This window comes from Mustela erminea, chromosome 6 (genome assembly GCF_009829155.1).
Source record: "Mustela erminea isolate mMusErm1 chromosome 6, mMusErm1.Pri, whole genome shotgun sequence".
Lineage (NCBI taxonomy): Eukaryota > Metazoa > Chordata > Mammalia > Carnivora > Mustelidae > Mustela > Mustela erminea.
This window is the reverse complement of record NC_045619.1, coordinates 108875450-108895584: the sequence shown is the minus strand read 5'-3', so window position 1 is coordinate 108895584 and position 20135 is coordinate 108875450. Positions and strand designations below refer to the sequence as shown.

Sequence of the window (20135 nt, the reverse complement as noted above, 5' to 3'; positions counted from 1 at the left end):
GTATCAGTGTGAGGACTCAGTGCCTTGTGCCATGTGATGCAGTCCAGAGAGTGCTGTTGCTGCTGGATCTGCAGCCGGGTATCTGCTGGGCCTGGAGAAGCAGTGTCTCCCCCTGACCTCACACCGAGGAGCTTACAGCAGCCCTGGGGAGGAGGATTGATGCCCAGACCTGGCGGTGCTAGTCCCAGGTGTTCAGGAAGGGCTCCGGGGTCTCGCCAGCACCCAAACTGCTTTTAGCTCCCCCAAGTCTGGCTGATGTCTGCTGTGGGGTTCAAATCCAGACACTTGAGAATCCATCTCCTCGCTTCTCGAGGTCTTTGCATTGCAGCCCTGGGAAGACCAGCACTCATTTACACCGGCATAGGCAGTTTCTCTGTCCGTCTGTCTGTCCTTTTCTTCCTTCCTTTGAACGTTTCTGCTTTACAGTCCCATTTGATGAGAATGACCTGGAGGAAGATGTGGACTCGGAGCCAGCAGAGATAGAAGGGGAGGCAGCGGAGAATGGGGACACAGGGGACACTGGTGCTGAGCTGGATGATGGTACGGGGGACCCCAGAGCCTCCCCTCTCCACTGTGCTGACCACCCTCTTCCCCACTGTGTGATTGCAACTCAGGAAGGATAATACACGTTAAAGCAATAGCAAGGCAGTCAGTCTCCTGGTCACGTTCTTTGTTCTGGCAGTAACTGGGATGTGTGTCATTCCGCCCCTAAGCCAGCAGCCAGCAGAGCCTGCATCAGTAAGTTGTGGTTGAGAAGCTGAACAGACTAGGTGCTTTAGACAAGGGCCTCCAATTCAGTGGATGTCCTCTGAAAGGTAGCTACAAGAGGATGGTGTTTTAAGAATTCTAGTCTGGTTGGTTGGGGAAGAAGAGACAGGGACTAGCCTGGGAGAAATGAGGTGAATCCAGGCAAGACTGTGAAGGAACATGGTCATTGCAGTGGTGTTGGGGGAAACACAGACCATTGGTGAGTCCACAAAGCAAGGCCTGCCCTTCACAGGCACGTGCCCTATGTTTCTTTCTGTTCTGGTCCATCGGATGCCATCTTGGGCAATTAAAAAGCAAATGGAGCACCGCAGGCTTTGATGAGAGCACCATGTTGCAGAGACTTTGGGCCAAGTCTCTCAGAAGCTTGGCAGGGACCAGTAGGCAGGGCCCAGCCAGGGCACAGAGCCAGGACTAGACCTTAAGCCGAGATGTTGGTTTGGCTGCTTTCTGGGGATGATAGGAGGCTCAGAAAGAAGCGGAACCTCACTCAGGTGGGCTATGCTCTCCCTTCCCTCCGGCAGATCAGCACTGGTCTGATGAGATCCCATCGGATGCTGAAACGGAGCTTCGCATGCAACACCGGGCAGCCTTGGAGGCAGAGCTGGAGCTGAGAGTATCAGAAAATGAGGACGAACAACCTGCCCCCACACCAGGGTACCAGGAGAGAAGTAAGTCCCTGTCTCAGGAAAAGCTGCTTCCAGAATTCCCACTGCAAGGATGAGAACAGCCCCCAGGACACAGGTCACCAGAGTAGAGCCAGAGCAGACCTGGAGCAGAGCCTGCAAATGACAAACAGCTCTGCTTGCTGTCCTCCTGCCCCATGCGTGGACCCTGCATGTAGCTTTGGCCTTTCTATGTGTGCTGTGGAGCCGGGAAAGGGTAGGAGGTACACCTCCAAGCTGGACACAGATCACACACACAGGAACAAAAGTCCACACTTCCAGCGTGAGCAGAGGTGGCACCCAGGGACTCTGTGGGAATGCACTTTCCTGCTGCGGGCGGATAGTGCCCCCCCCGCCCCGCTCCGCAGAGCTGGCTGGGAGAGGAACCCTCAGGGGAGGCGGGGAGTACTTCCTGTTTAACCCTCTGTCTGTTCTGTTCAGGTCCTGCCCAGGTCCCCAGCCCTGCCCCGTCCCCAGAGGAGCAAGCTGGTCTGCTCTCCCCAGGCCACAGCCCTGTGGCAGAGGTAAGGGCTCAGGGCTCATTGTCGGGGACAGAACTGATTGGGACCCTGAGTGGATATAGTAAGTCTTCGTTTTAGGGCCCTTGCTGTGAACCCATTTTTTGGCTTCTTGTGCTTAGTGGAGCTGCTAAAAACAGGAGTGGCCTTGGGGATCCAGCTTAGTCCTCACCATGAGGACAAGGCAGTCTAGGCAGCATCTCCCTAACCCAGCGCTACACCAGTCCCAGATCTGAGTCATCCCACCACTGTGTCAGTCTTCTGTCATACCATACCATTTCAAAAGTAAAATTTATTTTTAGGTTAACACAGTAATTTGGGTGGAATCATCAGTTTGATAGGACAGATGTGTTTGTTTCTTAGTATAAAATGAATGTCTGACTGAGTTTTAAAATTGAAAACATCCACCCAGATTACCAGTGGTACGTGAACCACACATTGGAGAATGGTACGTAAAAGGATTGCCACAGTGTCCTGTGGAATAGGTTTTGGGAAATGCTATCTGGAGGACAGATTTGGGAAGGAGGCCAAACTCAAGACCTGGGTTGGCCTGATTTGGTCTTTGAGATTCTAAAAAGCAGGGTGAATTTGGTGATTTCATTCGTGAAATTGGGGGAGCTTTGCTGAGACTAATGGGTGGGTTATAGAAGAATTTGTGCTGGAATATATGGATCTTTGAGTTTCCTGGGAAGGACAATTTGTAGTATAGACTATAAAAATATATATATATAGCTGTTTTAAATCTTACCATGTGGGCCTCTGTCTTCATACATCAGAGTTCTTGGGGTCCATAGTCAGGAGAGCTGGCTCCTTCAGTGTGCTTTGGGCAGTGTCCATTTCAGTGCACAAGGAATGTAGGATGTGTTTGAGATGAACCAAACCCTGAAAGCTGAGTCTGTTGAGCAAAGTAGAGTGGCTTTAAAGATTGAACAAATAGAGCGGAGAGTGAGAGAGTGTGTCCTGGAGCCATTTCAATGACAGCCTAAAGGAGAGGGAGAGGAATTTACTTCATAAACACAGGCCCTTTGAGAGAGAACTTGCCAGTGGGTTTCTTCTGACCATTGAACCCTTCCTTCTAAGCAGCTTCTATCTTCCTTTTCCGTAGGGGGCCCAAATCCCACCTGTCTCTGTTGCTACCAAGGTGAAATTGCCTGAGGACAGCCTTTTCCCTGAACCTTTGCTCCCCAAAGTGAAGCCCAAAGCGGAATTGCCCACTGACCAGAGGGCTATGCGCTCTCCTATCCGATTGCAACCAGTGGCTCTGCCAGAAGCCAGGACACCTACCTCCCCAGTTAGCACACAGCGCCTGTCACCATTGGCCACCTCCACCCCCACCACCACCCAGCTCCCCATTTGCTCCCAGCCTCAGCCTTCCTCTGAGGCCACTGTCCCATCCCCCACCAAGTCCCCCATATGTTTCCAGCCTGTTCCAGCCAAAACAGCCATCCCTGTGGTTTCCCTCCCCTTGAAGAACCAAGGGGACACCAAGGATAGACTGGGTAGCCCTCTAGCTGTGGATGAGGCCCTGAAACGGAATGACCTGGTGGCAGAGTTCTGGATGAAGAGTGCTGAGATCCGCCGCAGCCTCGGGCTTACCCCTATAGATCGGAGCAAGGTGTCTGAGTCCAGCTTCCCCTCACCTACCTTTAAACCAGTGTCCCTAAAATCCTATTCAGTTGAGAAGTCTCCTCAGAGTGAGGGGCTCCAGCTTCTAAAACCTCCACCTGTTCCTAAGAGGCTAGGCCTGCCGAAGCCTGATGGTGACCAGCCCTCCCTACCAACCCCCAAGTCCCCATCTGACAGAGAGCTGAAAAGCTCCCATGAGGAGAAAAGAGATCTGTCAAGCAGCTCTGGGCTGGGCCTTCATGGGAGCTCCTCCAACATGAAAACCTTGGGCAGCCAGAGCTTCAACACCTCGGACTCCACCATGCTCACTCCACCTTCAAGCCCACCCCCACCCCCACCCCAGGATGAGGAGCCTGCAACTCTTCGAAGGAAGCTATATCAGACTTATGAGCATAAGGAGACCAAGTCCAAGGCCTCAGTGATCCCACCCCCACCACCTGCCTCCTTTATGCGGACCCCCCGAGAGCCTGCCCAGCCCCCTCGAGAGGAGGTGCGGAAGTCGTTTGTGGAGAGTGTGGATGAGATCCCCTTTGCCGATGACGTGGAGGATACCTATGATGACAAGACAGAGGACTCGAGTCTACAGGAGAAGTTCTTCACACCCCCTTCCTACTGGCCCCGCACGGAGAGGCCCCTCCACCCACCCCTAGCCAAGGAGAATGGTAGGTTGCCTACTCTGGAGAGTGGGGTCCAACCACAGAAGAGGGGCCTGCCCGTAGTCTCTCCAGAAGCCAAGGAACTGGCTGAGGAGCGCATGCGAGCCAGGGAGAAGTCTGTGAAGAGCCAGGCGTTGAGAGACGCTATGGCCAAGCAGCTGAGTAGGATGAAGGAGATGGAGATGGCAGCTGGGACCTCCAGGCCCCCAGGAAGCACCTCCCGCAAAGCTTCCTCAGTTCCCTCCAAAGGCAAAGATCTCCGCCCCGAGTCCCCTAAACGCCCAGTTCTCAAAGGTCCCAGGGAGCCCACCCTGAAGCACGAAGCCACTTGTGAGGAGGTCCTCTCCCCGCCATCGGACTCAGGGGGCCCCGATGGTTCGGTCACCTCATCCGAGGGCTCCAGTGGGAAGAGCAAGAAGAGATCGTCACTCTTCTCCCCCCGCAGAAACAAGAAAGAGAAGAAGTCCAAAGGTGAGGGCCGGCCCCCAGAGAAGCCCAGCCCAAACCTCCTCGAGGAAGCCACTGCCAAGCCCAAGTCCTTGTGGAAGTCAGTCTTTTCTGGGTACAAAAAGGACAAGAAGAAGAAGGGCGATGACAAGTCCTGTTCCAGCACCCCTTCCAGTGGTGCCACTGTGGACTCGGGCAAGCATAGGATGTCTCCCATCGTGAAAGCAGGTATGTCAGCACCAGGGGACCCCTCCTGGGGCAGGAAGTAAGGGGTGTGTCCTCCATCACCAGTTCTTCTCAGAAGATCCATTTCTCCTGCTGCTTGCCCGAGGGTTCTTAGGAGCGATGCTAACGGGGTAAATAAGAAGGAAGCCGAACCATGGGCTCACAGGGCATATTCCACGTGATGGAATCATTGTAAAACCCAGCTTGGCACTGAGTAAGGGAGATTTGGGCGGTGTGTGCACCCGTCACCCGGTCCCAGAGCAGGGCCTGATTCTGAGCACAGTGGAGCGTGGCACTGCAGGGAGGCTCCAGGTGGGCTGTCCTCCAGACACTGTATATTCAGTGGTCGCACTGCCCCTGCCGGCACAGGAGTCAGCCTCCAAGCTCCTGGCTCCCTGGCCTAGGTTAAGAGCCCCTCAAACTGGGAAGAAGTCCACCCTCTCCCTGATTCCCCTGGGCGACGCATGTGCATGCAGAATTTGGGAAAGCACCGTGGTGTCCTTGGTTTGCCTCTTCTCTCCATCCCCTTAGAGCTGCAGCTGCGGCGCCAGCTGAGCTTCTCGGAGGACTCAGACCTCTCCAGTGACGACATCCTCGAGAGGTCCTCCCAGAAGTCCAGGCGAGAGGTATGTAGGGTCAAGCTCAGCCCAAACCTCTGGGTAGTCTTGGTGGGCATTCCAGCCTAGGGTGGAACCCAGTGGCCTCCTCTGATTGCCCAGTGGACCCCGGGCTGAATGCTCATAAAGGGAGTGCTTCTCTTGGGCTTCTTTTAACAGCTGGGGCTTATTTGTTTCAATGGCAAGAGTTCCTGTGTTTCTTTCTTGGGAAGAAGACAGAGACATTCATGCTCAAAGATTCACTCGATTTTTAGCAAGCTGCTGGTGTCATCCATTTGTTCTTTTGTCCTCAGAATTCCCATGGGGAGTAGCATCCGCCAGTGTCCAGAGTGACAGCAGAAGGGTTTTCTGCCTAGATCTGGTGCAGGTTGGGACACGGACGATGGGTTTAGGCAGTAGATGGGTTGGGACACGGACGATGGGTTTAGGCAGTAGATAGAGGCTGAGTCACTAAGGAGTGCACCCTGTCATCCTGCCTGCTTTGTACATTTGTGGGTTAGAGAGGAATTTTTGCTATTAAAGAACCAGTCCAGGAAACTGACCTGGATTCTGTGCTGAATAGGACGCTCTGGATTTGACTTGGTTCCTCTTACTGCCCCAGGAATGGGAGCTGAGGTGGCTGCTCAGCTCTCCTCAGAGCGAACCTGCAAGGTGGAGGCCTCTTGGATATTTATCCAATCTTCTGATTTCCAAGGGCTCTTGTAGCTCTGTTGTAGATCCATGAAGTTGGAGGAGGGAGTGGGATTAGAGAAAGTTCTAGCAGGGCATCAGCATCACGGAGACAGTGATGGGGTGGGGAGGACAGTCTAGAAAGGCCTGGGCAGCACAGAGGGACAGTTGACGCTGCACCGTCTCCACTGTCCAGTCTGGGACACACTCTCAGCCTCCTGTCCCAGGCGACAGCCCAGCTATCTTCAGCTCCCTTTCCTGAATGACAGGTGTCCCCAGAGTGTTATATAGCCTTCTTTATAAGGCTTTCCAGGACTTGAATTTGAGTCTGCCTCTCTGTTGGCTTCCAAGGAGTTGCCACGGCAGAGCTGAGCCTCACACATGTCTGGTCAGTAAAGATGGCTTCAGCTAGTCCCCTCCCCCCATCCCGGTTCACCTTCAACAACTTGGCACACTGGAGGAAACCCATCTTTTAGTTCTCCTCTCATACTTGGTCTGTTGGCCTCCCTGGCCATGCCAGCTATTTAGCTGTCCACTCCCTTAGGACACCTGAACGGTCAGGCCTCCGATCCCACCTGCAATGTGCAGAGCCAACTCCCACCTGTCCCTGCCAGGCCAGCACTGAGTTAGGGTAGGGACCCTGTATGCTGGCTCTCTCCCAGGAGCCTAGCTTCGTGGGTCTCCTATTAAGTGCTCCCCATTGTACTTTCCCAGGCAGCAGCATTACTATGACATTGGGACTAAGAACTGCTTCTGGATATGTACATGGGTCCCCCAACATGTGCCAATACTGGAGACTGGTGCTGCTTTAGGGGGCTCAAGGGGTGGTTCAGAGGGGCCATCTATGAAGGAGAATGTGGCCTAGGGTTCACTTTGCCTTCGCGTAGGTATGCAGACGTTCAACTGGTTCATCTCCTACTGGTCAGAAACTCCCATCCATGGTTGCTTTTGTGGTCAGTTTCTCCACTGTTTCTCAGTTAAATGAAACATCCCAGCAGAACGCAGAATGGCAGGCTGCCCAAGCTGGCCATGCCCAGGCTTTCTTCCTGGTGATATGTGTCACTGAGGACAGCCTCCCCTTGGGGCCCTGCTGACCTGAGGCACACAGGGAGCTCTTCCCTTCTGTGTGACCAACAAGTCATGGCCCCCACTCCTAGACTCCCAGAATCAGAGGCATGGGGGCTTCACATTGCGTGTGTGCCCCTACAGGACCTTTTGCTGGAGACTGAGCAAGGAATACTAAAGACAAAGCTGAGCCTAGGACATGTTGACTTGAATCCTACCAAAGTGTGGGGTCGGCCTGGGGGAGAGTGGACACTGTATTCTCAAGGATGGACACTAAAACAGGAAAACAAAAATAGCCATGCTGGACACTTTGGAATAATTAAGTGAATTTGGTCACAGATGGTATAGTATGTGTAGATATGCAGTGTTACCACATCCATGCTAAGTTGCTTGTAAGACATTAAGGTACTGTAGTCATGTAGGAAAATGTCTCTGTTCTCAAGAAGTACATGCTAAAATTTGTAGGCACAAAAAATGCCTACAGGGGCGCCTGGGTGGCTCAGTGGTTTAAGCCGCTGCCTTCGGCTCAGGTCATGATCTCAGGGTCCTGGGATCGAGTCCCGCATCGGGCTCTCTGCTCAGCAGGGAGCCTGCTTCCCTCTCTCTCTCTCTGCCTGCCTCTCCATCTACTTGTGATTTCTCTCTGTCAAATAAATAAATAAAATCTTTAAAAAAAAAAAATAAATGCCTACAAATGACTGCCCCCATAAAAAGATTATATATAAATATATACAAAAAGATATGTATAATATCAAGTATGTAGCAAAATGGTCAAGTTTAGCAAATCTAAGCAAAGGTGTTCATTGTTCTCTTCCAACTTTTCCTAGGTTTGAAAATTTTCAGAGCAGGAAGTGAAGGGAGTGGGGACCCCTAAAGGGACCACGGGGTCAGGAGGGAGCATCTGCGGGAAGTGGTTCCCCTTGCCTCACAGACCCATCTCTGAGTCAGGCATCTGGGAAACAAGTGCCTGAGTTTTGTTTCACAGTACATCATTAGTTTCTGATGTAGTGTTCAGTGATTCATTATTTCCGTGTAACACCCAATGCTCATTATAACACGTGTGGTGACTAACATAACACAACAACAAAAATAATAATAACATAAAATAAAATACAAACAACAAAAAAACACCTAAAATTGAAAATAACTTACTTTTATTTAAAATGTTAACTTAGAAAAATTAAGATAATACAGACAAAATCTGTATATCACCTGTTACACTACCAACAAAAGATCATTCACATTTGCCTCTTTTCTTTGCCTGAGGCTAACTTTAAATATAAGTGATGCATGCGTCTTAACATCTGTGGCACAGCCACAGGCATGTGCCTTTGCTCTGGGACAGGCCCTAGTCCCCGTGTCGCAGCAGAAGCAGCAGCTTCTCTCAGCACACCACAGATGTGTCATGATTTCTCTCCTCGAGTCGCTGCCTCTGCTGAATTGGTACCTGCCCTCCTCTGCCAGAGGCCAGTCAGGGACTGCCCCCACTCCCTTTACTTTTTACAACAGCCGCAGGTGCAGACGTTAAGTGCTACTCCTTAGGTCATGGTTACATAGTTCCTATGGAGTGATTCACATGTGGTTTGGGGAACTCATCCGTCTTCTGTTCATTTAGCTGATTTGTTCTAATAATGAGATTCATCCTCTCACTCTGTTTGTGGGAGAGATGAGTCAGTCTGAGGCAGACATATGTGCCTGAGATATTTTTGGCTATTATCAGTGCCCTTTCACTGGGCATAATCAAGAAATGGTCCCCACCCCCACCCAGGATTTCTGGGGGGCCCACTAGGAACCCACCTGGCCCACACTGCCGGGAGAGAGCCTTTTGGAAGAGAACATCAGGTTTGCTTTGTATCTTTGTCTCTGTGTGCCCGGCAACGGAATTTCCCATCACCAGTGCCCCACCCTCCCACTGGGCTGAAAGAAGTCGTCTGAATTTCCACAGGCAGATGGGTTACTGAAGGAGAAATGGCATCTGTAACCATACATTTATACAGCTTTAGTTTATGCTGTACAAGGGACAGTGAAGAGAGAAGAGAAGTTTAGGGCATAGTGAGGATGAAGCTGTCTTCTCAATAGAAAAGTGAACCCAATCCTTTACTCAAAACCAGGGTTCACAGAGACTCTGCTGCAGTATCTGTATCCCCAGGTCCCTCACTTACGCAGTCCTGTGTGACATTGTGAAAAATAATCACATGTTTTAGTCTTTAGTCTCGCCTGTTTGTTTTAAACTTCTGATTTTGCTCCATTTCTGTGTTCTATTTTTAATTTTTTAATTGTTATTATTACTGTTCTGTTTTGTTTTCCGTTGCCATCCCCTTAAAAGTCGATTTATGTACCACTCGCCTTGGCATTCAGGAGATCCTATGCATCAAAGGTAGTATCTCATGGCCATGGCTGGTCATTGTTGCATGCGTGTCTGTGATTAACCACCCGGAGCTGCGCCCAGCCCTGGCCCTCCGGCCACATCCTCACTAACTGTTCACACATGCATGGAGCAGTAGCCAACACTGGCAGCAGAACTTTCTTTAGCTGTGTCATGGCAGAGGAAGGGGAGACGCCCTACTCTTGACTGGCTGGAGTGCATGTGGTCATTTCACTCCAGGGCTGCCCCTTGGGGACTGGGCACCACAGGGTTGGGGAGTTCGTGAGCCCTCAGCTCCATGAACTGCAAGGGGAAGTGCTTAGGGCACTAGAACAGCACAATGTTCCTTGAGGACTTAGCTGCTCAGTTGGCCCTCCACTGTCCTTGAGCTCTTAAAATAAAGATTAGTAGACTACACTCCTGAGTTGAATTTGGAAGTCTCTTTTCAAATCTATCAAAGTCTCTCTCTTTTTTTCCCTCGGAGGAAATGAAGATGTTAGGAATAGAGGCAAACCCCTCAGCATTTGCCTCTTGGTGGTTGCTCAGTGTTAACACAAGGCATCTGACCCTGCCTTGCACCCTCAGTGCCCACATTTGCAGGTGGGGCTGCTCAGGCGGTTGTGTCCGTGAATTGGCCCTGGGTTTGGCCTGTTGCCTCCTGAGGGCTCACTAGCAGGGGCTGAAATTGCCCTGCCAGACCACCTCCTCCCTTCTCTCAGCAGCTGACTGCTACCCCTGGGCAGACCCTGGGGGCTGTCCCAGTTCACCTCCGGATATCCCTTCTTCAGACCACATTAGTTAGCTTGGGGTGCACTCAGACTTAAAAATAGAAGCATCCCCATTTTCTCTACTTTTTTAAATGTTACTTCCTAGAGAACCTTATAAATATCACTCGTCTGAAGGAATTGGCATTTGATGCTAAACAAGAAAATAAAAGGATCCTGATTTTTCTTTTTTCTTTCCCTGAATGCCTTCAAGAAGCAGGAGGCTTGTGGGAACTAATTATATTTTTACCTCCAGAAAGTCTTAAAAAGAGCCGACATCCTTCCATTGGAAATAGGTGATCTCTGTGATAAAGGAGCATATGACCCTCGGTCCCTTTAACTTCCTAGCTGTTGGTCCCCACTGAGCCTCCTGTCCCTGCCACAGCGGGGAGGTATCTCATTTGTGGTGCTTTAGCTGTACCCTGTAGCAGTTAGGGCTCCAGCAAGGACAAGCGTCAGTGAAGCCTCTGGCCAAGCTGCAGCCCGGGAGTCTGCCCATGGGCATTCTGCTGAAAGGCAGCTCCGACCAAGGGGAAGTGCTCTCCATGCCCAGGCCTGCTGCACATCACTGAGGAAATCTCTCTCATTCTCTCCAGCCAAGAACTTACACAGAGGAGGAACTGAACGCCAAGCTGACCCGGCGTGTGCAGAAGGCAGCTCGGAGACAAGCCAAGCAAGAGGAGCTGAAGCGGCTACACCGAGCCCAGGTAAGATCACTGGAGGGGGGCGCCTGGGTGGCTCAGTGGGTTAAGCCTCTGCCTTCGGCTCAGGTCATGATCTCAGAGTTCTGGGATCGAGTCCCGCATCGGGCTCTCTGCTCGGCAGGGAGCCTGCTTCCTCCTTCTCTCTCTCTCTCTGTGCCTACTTGTCATCTCTCTCTGTTAAATAAATAAAATCTTAAAAAAAAAAAAAAAGATCACTGGAGGGGCCACAGCTCCTGAGTGGGAAAGAGCGTTCTCTCCAACATGCTTGTCTTTGCCCATGACTCGGGAGGGTAAAGAGGACAGAACAGAGGTAGACGGGGTGTCCCTGATATCTGAGAGGACAGCCCCAATGTGTCAGGTCACAAGCCTCTGGCTTGATGAAACTACAGAAGCCTTGTTTTTATGGAGTTCTTGATAGAAAAGGAAGAGCTGGGCTTTGAGTTTCTTCCTAAATTCCTTGCTCTGGTGTCATCCTTGTGAAGTCTACTAGTTCAGTTGTGAGGATTGTCCTTGAGAGGCCATCTATGACCTGTCAGCCTCTGCTGGGCCTGGGATTTCCAGGTCAGAGCTGTCCTCCAGGCCTCAGCCTCTGTCTTCAGGCCTCACAGAACCTAGACCATTCCAGATTTTCTTTCTGAAACAAAAAATAATTCCTTTTATAAAGTATTAAAGAGCATTACAGGGGCGCCTGGGTGGCTCAGTGGGTTAAGTCTCTGCCTTCAGCTCAGGTCATGATCTCAGGGTCCTGGGATCGAGCCCCGCATCGGGCTCTCTGCTCAGCAGGGAGCCTGCTTCCTCCTCTCTGACTACTTGTGATCTCTGTCTGTCAAATAAATAAATAAAATCTTAAAAAAAAAAAGAATATTACAATAAGGTTTTGTAATAAGTTTGTGTATATATAGGTGTATTCATATCAGTACACTAATCAAAAGCTATAAACAACGAAAAACATTAACAGCAAACCCAAATACCAAGGTATTTCTCTGAATTTTCATGTTTAGCAAGCATCAGAAACCACCAGTCTTTTAGTCCTTTTCTTGAACATTATTCTGTATCCACATTCTCTGCACTGATTGGATCCTTGGATTTTACTTCATTTTGTGTGTGCCATTTTCCAGATATATGTCATGGGCTGCTGCTTTGGGGGTTGAATGTCCTTCTAGTATCCATGATTAGTTCCCCCATAGCACAGGGAAACTTCTCACTGTATGCTTCCCCACAGATTCTAGCACACTGCTCCATTCTGGATTTTTTTTTAATCTTCTAGATTTTTTTAACCTTTTTTTTTAACCTTTTTTTTTTTTTTTTTAATCTTTTTAATCTTGCAGTGTGCTCTAGGAACCCCTACAAGTGCTTTAGCAACCTCACTGTTGGCAGTACTTAGGATGCAGTACCTCAGTCCCTGCTGCAGGGGCTGACATCACCTCCAGGGTCTGAGCTGCCTGCCGAGACACGGACACCACACGCTGTGTGCTTACTAACGACAGGCCCTGGGGGATTCGACGCAGGGGGGCTTCCCTCCCCACTCCGGGCTTAATGCCTGTGGACCAAAGCCTTTCCAGCGCTCAGACCTAATTTGTTTCTCTTCCTGTTCGTGTTTGTACAGTTTAGTTGTCCTCCTGAAAGCTAGGAGATGAGAGAAAGTGGGGCGCTCACACTGTTCTGTTTTCCTGTAGATTATCCAGCGGCAGCTGGAGCAGGTGGAGGAGAAGCAGAGGCAGCTGGAGGAAAGAGGGGTTGCCGTGGAGAAGGCACTCCGTGGTGAAGCAGGTATTGTCTGGGTCTCCTTTGTGAGGGGGTTTGTTCCTAAAGGAAAGGCCCTGCCCCCACCCACCCATGGTAGCCTACTCTTTTGTCACCTGTGTAGAATTCAGCTGGGTTCAGCAGGGTTCTCTGGGGCCCTTCATCACTGAGACTGGGGCTTCCTATTAAGCAAAAGAAAAGGAAAACCTCTCCGTTTGGGACTGCCCCAAGGCCTGGACTTGTTCTTCTGCCCTCTTGGAGGGTTTGCTGTTTATCTGTAGAACCAACTCTCAGTCCGCTTCACATGTTGATGGCAAGCACTGGGCCGCCTCCTCTCTTCTTCCTCCTTTCCCCCTCCCTGCCTTCGTTTCCTCTAGAAGAAAAGAGCTGGGTATGAGGGACGCTGTACCACAAGGAGCCATCACAGAACTGCATGAGTGGGTCCCCCAGCCGGCTTCCCATACCACCTCCTGTGTTTAGCTTTGTGGGCTCCCTCTCCCACTCAGACTCAGAGAATGGGAGGACACATGCCCCGCAGAGCCCTCACCACCTCCTCCAGTGTGAATCCGGGCTCTGTATCTCCCAGAAGCTGGTCACTCGGAGCAAGGGACAGGCTCGGGGGATGGTGGTGAGCCAGCACAAGGTAGACACGGGAATGGCTTTGAGGGTCACACACTCAGTGGCTTCCGTGCCCAGGGAAGAGCTGCAAATGTAGTGCTCTGTGGTGAAGCACTGTTCATCCAAGAAGCCTGTGAGGTGGGTTCAGCACAGTGGGGCCCACGGAAGCAAGAAGTACCTGAGTCATCCCTGGTCCCAAGGGTCAGGAAGAAGCCCTGTTGGTTCAGGACCTTCAAACCAGTGGGCCAACCCCAACTACAGGCCCAACTCAGGCACGGAGTGACTGATCTCTGCTTTCTCAAGAGTTCATGAGTCTTGGTCCAACCTCTGGATGGGGAAACCTCCCTGTCTTTGTAGAAAGCACAGGCCTCCAGGGTCAGCAATCAGTTTGTGAGGCTGGGGGTAAAGAAAGGAGGTGACCTGACTTTGCAAGTAACCCCTTATCCCTTAACCTAGCGTAGCAGAGGGACAGGGCGCTACATCTCCTGGCAGGCAGGCTCTCTGTAAACTGAAGAACCAGTAGGAGGCAGCAGGAATGGGGCCAGTTGCTGCCCCATCTCGGATCTTACTGAGCTGACCTCACAGGAAGTGCCAGATGTCCAGATGAATTCTTATTGTTCTATGGATGGGTGGGAGCAAAGGTGCGGGCATAGAAGAAGATCTTTCCGGGCCCTTCAAGGCCTAGGTATTGCAGCTGAACAGTTGACTCAGTGATAACCTTCAGGTGAAGAGATGGCATGGGGAGAAAGATGAGGATGTGATGTTCTTGGTTTTGTGCCTTACCTGATGCCGGAGTTACTGCTTGAAGCCACCAAATGAGATGCAAAAAGTTGAACCACTGAGCAGCCTGTAAGCCAAAAGCCTAGGACGTGTGACTGCAAGGCAAGCACTGGCCCATGTTGATGAGTGGAGATTCGGGTTCACCTCAGAGGGTCGCCAGGCTTCCAGATGAAGCTGTGATGTCCCTCGCCATCCCTGTTTTGACTCCCTGCCCTGCATGCGCTTCCTTGGCCTCCTGAGTTAAGCCTCACCACCCAGAGGGAGTTAGCCTAAGCCCAGCAGGGATGCCCTCCCCAACTGTAATAGGACTCACAGGGTCCTACCCCCGTGGCTTTCTCTTCTTGCAGATGTCAGAAGGGAGCCTTCTTATCCTTCCCCACAGATTACTTCTGTGAAATGGAAAATGAGGGGTAGATCTTCCAACACGTAGTCAGAGTAACTCAGTAGGCTTGTGTACCTCCATTTCATTATTAGTCCTCCATTTCATTCAAGTCCTCAAGGAAGACAGCCTGCGCTGCCTCTTCATGGGGTTCTGAGGTTCAGGTGGGCCACCCCAGGGCTAATGGTTTCCGCAAAGCACTTCTGTACTTGTTGGAGGCTGTGCGGTTCGAGACTGTGGCCTTGCTTCAGTTTGTCTAGAACAGGCCATGTTACTCAAGCTGCTGACTGCCAGGGGGTCATAGAAGCTTCCTTTGAAGACTGGTATGCGAGCTTGCCAAAATTCCCCTTTCTAGTTGTTTAGATAATTACCTTGCCATAAAAATAAACAACCAGGATTTCATTTAAGTCAGTGGTTTTCCAACTTGTTTCAAATTGTGAGTTTAAGTTTAAATCAAAAAGAACCACTCTGGAATGTTGATGAGCACCAATTTGGAAACACAGGTTAGAGTAGAGAACTGCATGTGATAATGGGCCTCAGCCTCTGGTCCATCCCCAGGGCCAGTGTAGAGAACATCCTGACACAGGGAGTTGCCGGAAATGGCAACAGTGTTTGAACAGTTCACTCGGAGATCTCAGGATACATGTGGTTTAAGTCACCTCCATCTCAGAAGCCGAAGGTGGGAGCAGTAGGAATTGTTTACACAGTTGACTCACTACTAAATCAAGCAGCAGTTCATATTCCTTATAAAGAGTAGATCTAGAGAAAGTCTCCCAAGCGTGCAGTAAACCCAAATGCCAGCTCTGCTGTGCTATCACGGCCTGGATGTTACCCTCCTCCAGGACCGCAATGTGACAGGAGCGGCTCCGACAGGCTGGGTTTCCCTGCACAATGGTTCCCCAGGGTGCTGCCCCGTACAGCTGTTTGCTCCTTGCAAGGCAGAACTTAAATAAATACATAACGATAGCCTCTTCCCTAACACATTTTCAGGGAGTACAGATCCTTGCATGTGCAGGGCAGAGGAAACTTGGTCCTGAGAGCCTCAGAAAAGCGAGTTTCCCTGATAGCACAGATGGACATGTTGATGGTCTTTAGTGGGTTAACATCGGCATAGCAGACTTCTGAATGTGATGTGTCTTATGTAAGAATTAAAGGAGTTCAATGTATTTGCAAGTCAGGTAGTTGGGAGATCACTGGAATAGCACTCAAAGAACCCAAGGGTCTCGCAGAACAGTTTGAAAACCACTGTTCTAGTCCGAATTCTTATAAGCAAAGCTATATCAAAACACCTTCATCCATTGCTTCTCGGCCTTTTGGCTAAGATCAAGTGTTATATCTGTTCTTATCAGTTTAATATCTGATACATCCTCTATCCGAGGACAATGTATTAAATGGATTTTTAGAGCAGGGAGATGGAATAGGAGCTTGCTCCATCCACTCTACTCATTGACCTGGTATTGCCATATTTCCAGGAATGGTGCATCCCCTCAGGGGTAAAAAAACAAAACAAACAAAAAAAAACCCTTCATCCAGATACAGATTTGCCCTGTTTTTAAAGACAGACTTTGGTGGCTCCGTTAAATTTCCCCATGAGGCATTTGGGAAATTCTCAGGATATAGCAGCTCTTACCATAAGAATGTATGTATTTCCAGACATACTTTTTTCCTTTTCTTATTCTAAGTACCTCCCTTGTAAGATTTGCCTCTTGTCTGTAGTCCCAGTGGCCCTGTTCCTACTTGGCCAAGTTCATCTTTGAGGATGAACTGTGACCACTGGCTGTCCTTTCTCTCCTGCTTCTGCATTCTGTTCCTCTTGTTAGTCTGGTTGCTCCTGGCTGAGTCCTTAAGGAGATAATCTCAGCTGAGCATGGCAGTTTGGAGTCTCCAGCCATGCTGGCTGGCCCCTTTCCTGAGGGTGCACAGTTGACTGAGCCTGCCATCCTGCCTCGCTCAAGGCACCCCAGTTTCCGTAGCTCTCTGAGGGGCCAGGCTGCCCTTCCAGACGAGAGATCTGATGCAGACCTGCCATCCATTGAGAGATTGCTCTCAATCTGTCTAAAGCTCATGTGTATCTGGACCATAGTGGTTAGGTTCAGAGCCTGCAAGCCTAGGGCAGCGGGGATTTCTGGGCTAGAGTACCGGAGAAGCCCTTTTTATTTCTGGAACCACGTTGCAAGTTTTATCTACTGCATCAGCCTTGAGCACCAGTTGAAAAACCATTCCAGAATTACATTCTACTTTGTGGTATGGCCATTCTTAAAGGGGGATCCCTCATGTGGAACAGAAAGCTGTCAGAATCAGCATGCACACTGAGAGATCTGGAGGCAAAGGGTAACGAGGTGCAGCTGCCTTTTGTTGTACTCTGCATTTGCTTATGATTCTGGGAGGAGGAGGACTGCCCAACCAAGCCCAGCCCCTCAGCAGTGCCCAAGCTCTGCATCTCAAGCATGTGAAGAAGGCAGCCTCCTTGCTGAGCAGCCCCGTGGAGCTGAAAGGCAAGGAGAGCCTGAGGCCGGCAGACCTCCAAGAGCCTTAGGGCAAATAGTGACTTCTGCTTTTAAAGAGAAGCTGACTGAATTTGGAGCCTAACCTCAGAAGAAACAGGATCTCCTTCATCTCAAACCTGTCCAATAAAAGCGGTTCCGCAAGGAGTTTGACAGCTGAGCCGTGGGGTCCCTGGTGAATTCTTGGGGGAGCTCTGACTGCTTTTAAACCTAAAGCTTGGTGACCTTGCAGAGCTTTCCTACAGTGTTCACATCTCGCCTTCGGCCCCTCAGCCTGGGGCTGCTAATATTCAAAAGTAGTAAGTAGCCCCTGATGTGCCCTTGAGTTTTTAAAAAGTCTTCGTTAGATACAGTTGACTTCCAGCAGGCCAGGACTCCCAGCAAAGCCAAGGCCTTCTGTCCTGTCCTAACTGCTCAGAGGTACGGACAGCAGCCACGTGGTTAATTGGTGGTTTACTATATCACCTATGGGTTTAGCCAGCTCTCTGTTCCACCACCAGAGAGTTTACAGCCGCAGCACGTGTGTGTGTGTGTGTGTGTAGTGCACTGCCAGAGAGATGCATGCTTTCCAGCTGTCTCTCCTCGCCCTCTTGCTGCATCTCCGTGTTTTCTATGCCTCATGTCATTGATTGCTTTGGGTCTGGGGGCACAAGAGGGTTATCTGATCCAGTAACTCTCTCTTCACCAATTCCTTGTTGTAGACTATTGGGGAGAGTCTTATTACAGTGACCTCATCGACTTGCATCTGGGTGGTATGTATAGCGGCGTCTGTTGCTGGCACTAACCCTGCTGACCCCCTTCCCACCCGCGGTCCCCGGTCCCTGCTCACAAACAACAAGAAGAAATCAACCCGATAACCAACTGGCAAAAGCACAGGCCCTTTTCCAGCTCATTTAGAGCAGCGTGCTGAATCTTCCGCATTGTCCAGAGGGAGATTTGAGAGTGCCTTTGCTTCCCCACAGTATTTTAGTTTTTTATCATGGAAGTTCACCTGCCCTTACCCATCTGTGTCTCATCTGCATCCCGGTCCCTCTGATACTGTTTAGTCATCTGACAGTAACACACATGCACACGCACTCACATGCACTCATTCTGGTTTTCCCTCTCTCTCTGTCCACACCCTGCCCCCACCGAAACATGGCCTCTGCCCTGATCTCATTCCCATTCCTTATAACTTGTAGAAATCACATCCAGTAGGACTTTCCCTGCCACTCATAACTCAGAAGCCAAACATGTAGAGAATTCAGCCTCACCTGTTTTCATGAGGGTGTGTTCATGTTTCCCCTAAAAGATCCAAGTGTGTGGGAAACATGTCAGTTATGATTTATGCCCAAATTCACTGAACTTGAGGCTGTATTGACAGATGGCTATAATAATGTCCCTCCCTCCTTTTTGTGTCATGGAACTTACTTGCTGTTCTTTTCAGTGAACATATGAAAATTCTAAGGCAGTAGTTCTCAAAGTGTGGGCTCTGGGCCAGCAGCATCAGCAACATTACTTGGTAGCTTACTAGAAAGGCAAATTCCCCAGCCCTACCCCAGATCTTCTGAATCAGAAACTCTAGAGGTGAGGCCTGGTTCTCTGTTTTAACAGACCTTCCAGGTGATTCTCATGCCCCCTAAAGCAGGAGAACCACTACCTTAAAGGAATTCACCATTTTTGAAGTCTTGGCTGTACAGAGCTCACCACTTGTTTTAGATTAGAGTGGTAATGAAGCCATGAGTCTCATTTCTAGACTTTGGGCAGTTTTGTCAAGAGGAGAGCCATGCCGCTGCTCCTGAGGTTAGCCAGGGGAGCTGCAGGCTCCTGGGATGAGCAGCCCGACCTCTTCACCTCCCCTTACAGGCTCCTTGCCTAGAAGTGGTCTTAAAACAGAAGAACCAGCAAAGATTATTCTCTGCCATTTTTTGCCATAATCCCATCCTTTTAAGAGTCACTTTCATTTACAAGCAAAGGGCCTAATTCTGTGATCCCTACTGTATGACAGTGCCATATTCTTAGAGAACCTCAAGCACTAAGGGAACAGGCTCTTGGCCTCAGGTAGGTTGGGTTGCTCATCTCTGCTCTCAGTTTTCCATCCCCAGGTTGCCACAGATTCCCACCCCTCTGCAAACCCCCTCATTGCCCAGGGCTTCTGGTGTGTTCAGAGACTTCATACTCGTGGCCACTGATGTTGTAAAAGGGCCGCTGCTTGCATTCCACTTAACAAATCCTGTTTCCTGTCTAATAGCCTTGACTCCCTTTCCCATCTCCTCCTAACATGCCCTGGGGTTGGGGGGCAGTGTTCATGTCAATCCAAAAGGAATCTCCTGTGTCTGAAAGAGAGTCTCATTAATTCAGAATCTCCTGGAAAAAACTGTCAAAACCCATTTCTTTACAATTATATTCATCTTCCCTCCAGCTCAAGATCTGTTGCCACACTGATCACCTCATGTGCCTAAAGTTTTGTTTTCTTTACCCCATGCTTGAGGGAGGAAATGTACTTGGCTGTTTTCAGTTCTCTGCCTTGATAGCTACTAGCCTCTCAGATTTATAATTCCAACAGATTTCAGGGGAAAAGGAAATAAGTAGAAAAAAGAAACCCTGGGGTATCTTCTGAGTTATAAAATATGTCACCATCAAATGCCTTCTAGCCCCTGCTACTCGGTTCTCATCAACTCAGTACTTCCTCTTTTGCCAGCTCAGTATGATTTCAGTGTTAAATTTAGACTTCTCTGTGGTTCCACTCACCACACAGAGGCTGTTACTATCCAGCCAATGAAGCAGGAAAGAACCGTCCATTCTGAAGGTAGTCCTTTATACCCCAGGCACAGATCAAGGACCCTCTGGCCCCTGTTCCTGCCCAGCTCCAAGAGGAAAACAGATGCCAGAGTTAGGTCCCTTTTTGGTTTCTGCTGATGCTTCATTCTTAAAATACTTGGTAATATTCGTTGTTGGGGGGATGGAGGGTTGCCCTTTTGAAATCTGGTGCCTGAATTGTAGAGCCTGATTGCTTCTCTCCTCTTACATCCCCACAAGGCCACAG

At 50.1% G+C, this 20135-nt stretch overlaps 1 protein-coding gene and 1 non-coding gene across 9 annotated transcripts in view; both read left to right on the top strand.

The window, feature by feature from the left end:
• Positions 1 to 20135, top strand: part of MICAL3 (microtubule associated monooxygenase, calponin and LIM domain containing 3) — a 197910-nt gene that overhangs the window by 165882 nt on the left and 11893 nt on the right. For 3 of the 8 annotated variants that reach the window (XM_032349272.1, XM_032349276.1, XM_032349270.1), the window contains 9 exons: positions 427 to 540; positions 1290 to 1436; positions 1872 to 1954; positions 3054 to 4905; positions 5434 to 5528; positions 9580 to 9630; positions 10979 to 11089; positions 12763 to 12856; positions 17812 to 17862. In XM_032349272.1, the coding sequence (XP_032205163.1) occupies positions 427 to 540; positions 1290 to 1436; positions 1872 to 1954; positions 3054 to 4905; positions 5434 to 5528; positions 9580 to 9630; positions 10979 to 11089; positions 12763 to 12856; positions 17812 to 17862 (2598 nt within the window). The remainder of the gene's footprint in view (positions 1 to 426; positions 541 to 1289; positions 1437 to 1871; positions 1955 to 3053; positions 4906 to 5433; positions 5529 to 9579; positions 9631 to 10978; positions 11090 to 12762; positions 12857 to 17811; positions 17863 to 20135) is intronic. The other 5 variants (XM_032349274.1, XM_032349275.1, XM_032349277.1 and 2 more) reach the window with 2 other exon arrangements.
• Positions 15904 to 16094, top strand: LOC116594655. The gene has a single exon (XR_004287361.1). It is a non-coding gene; the product is annotated as a U2 spliceosomal RNA (small nuclear RNA).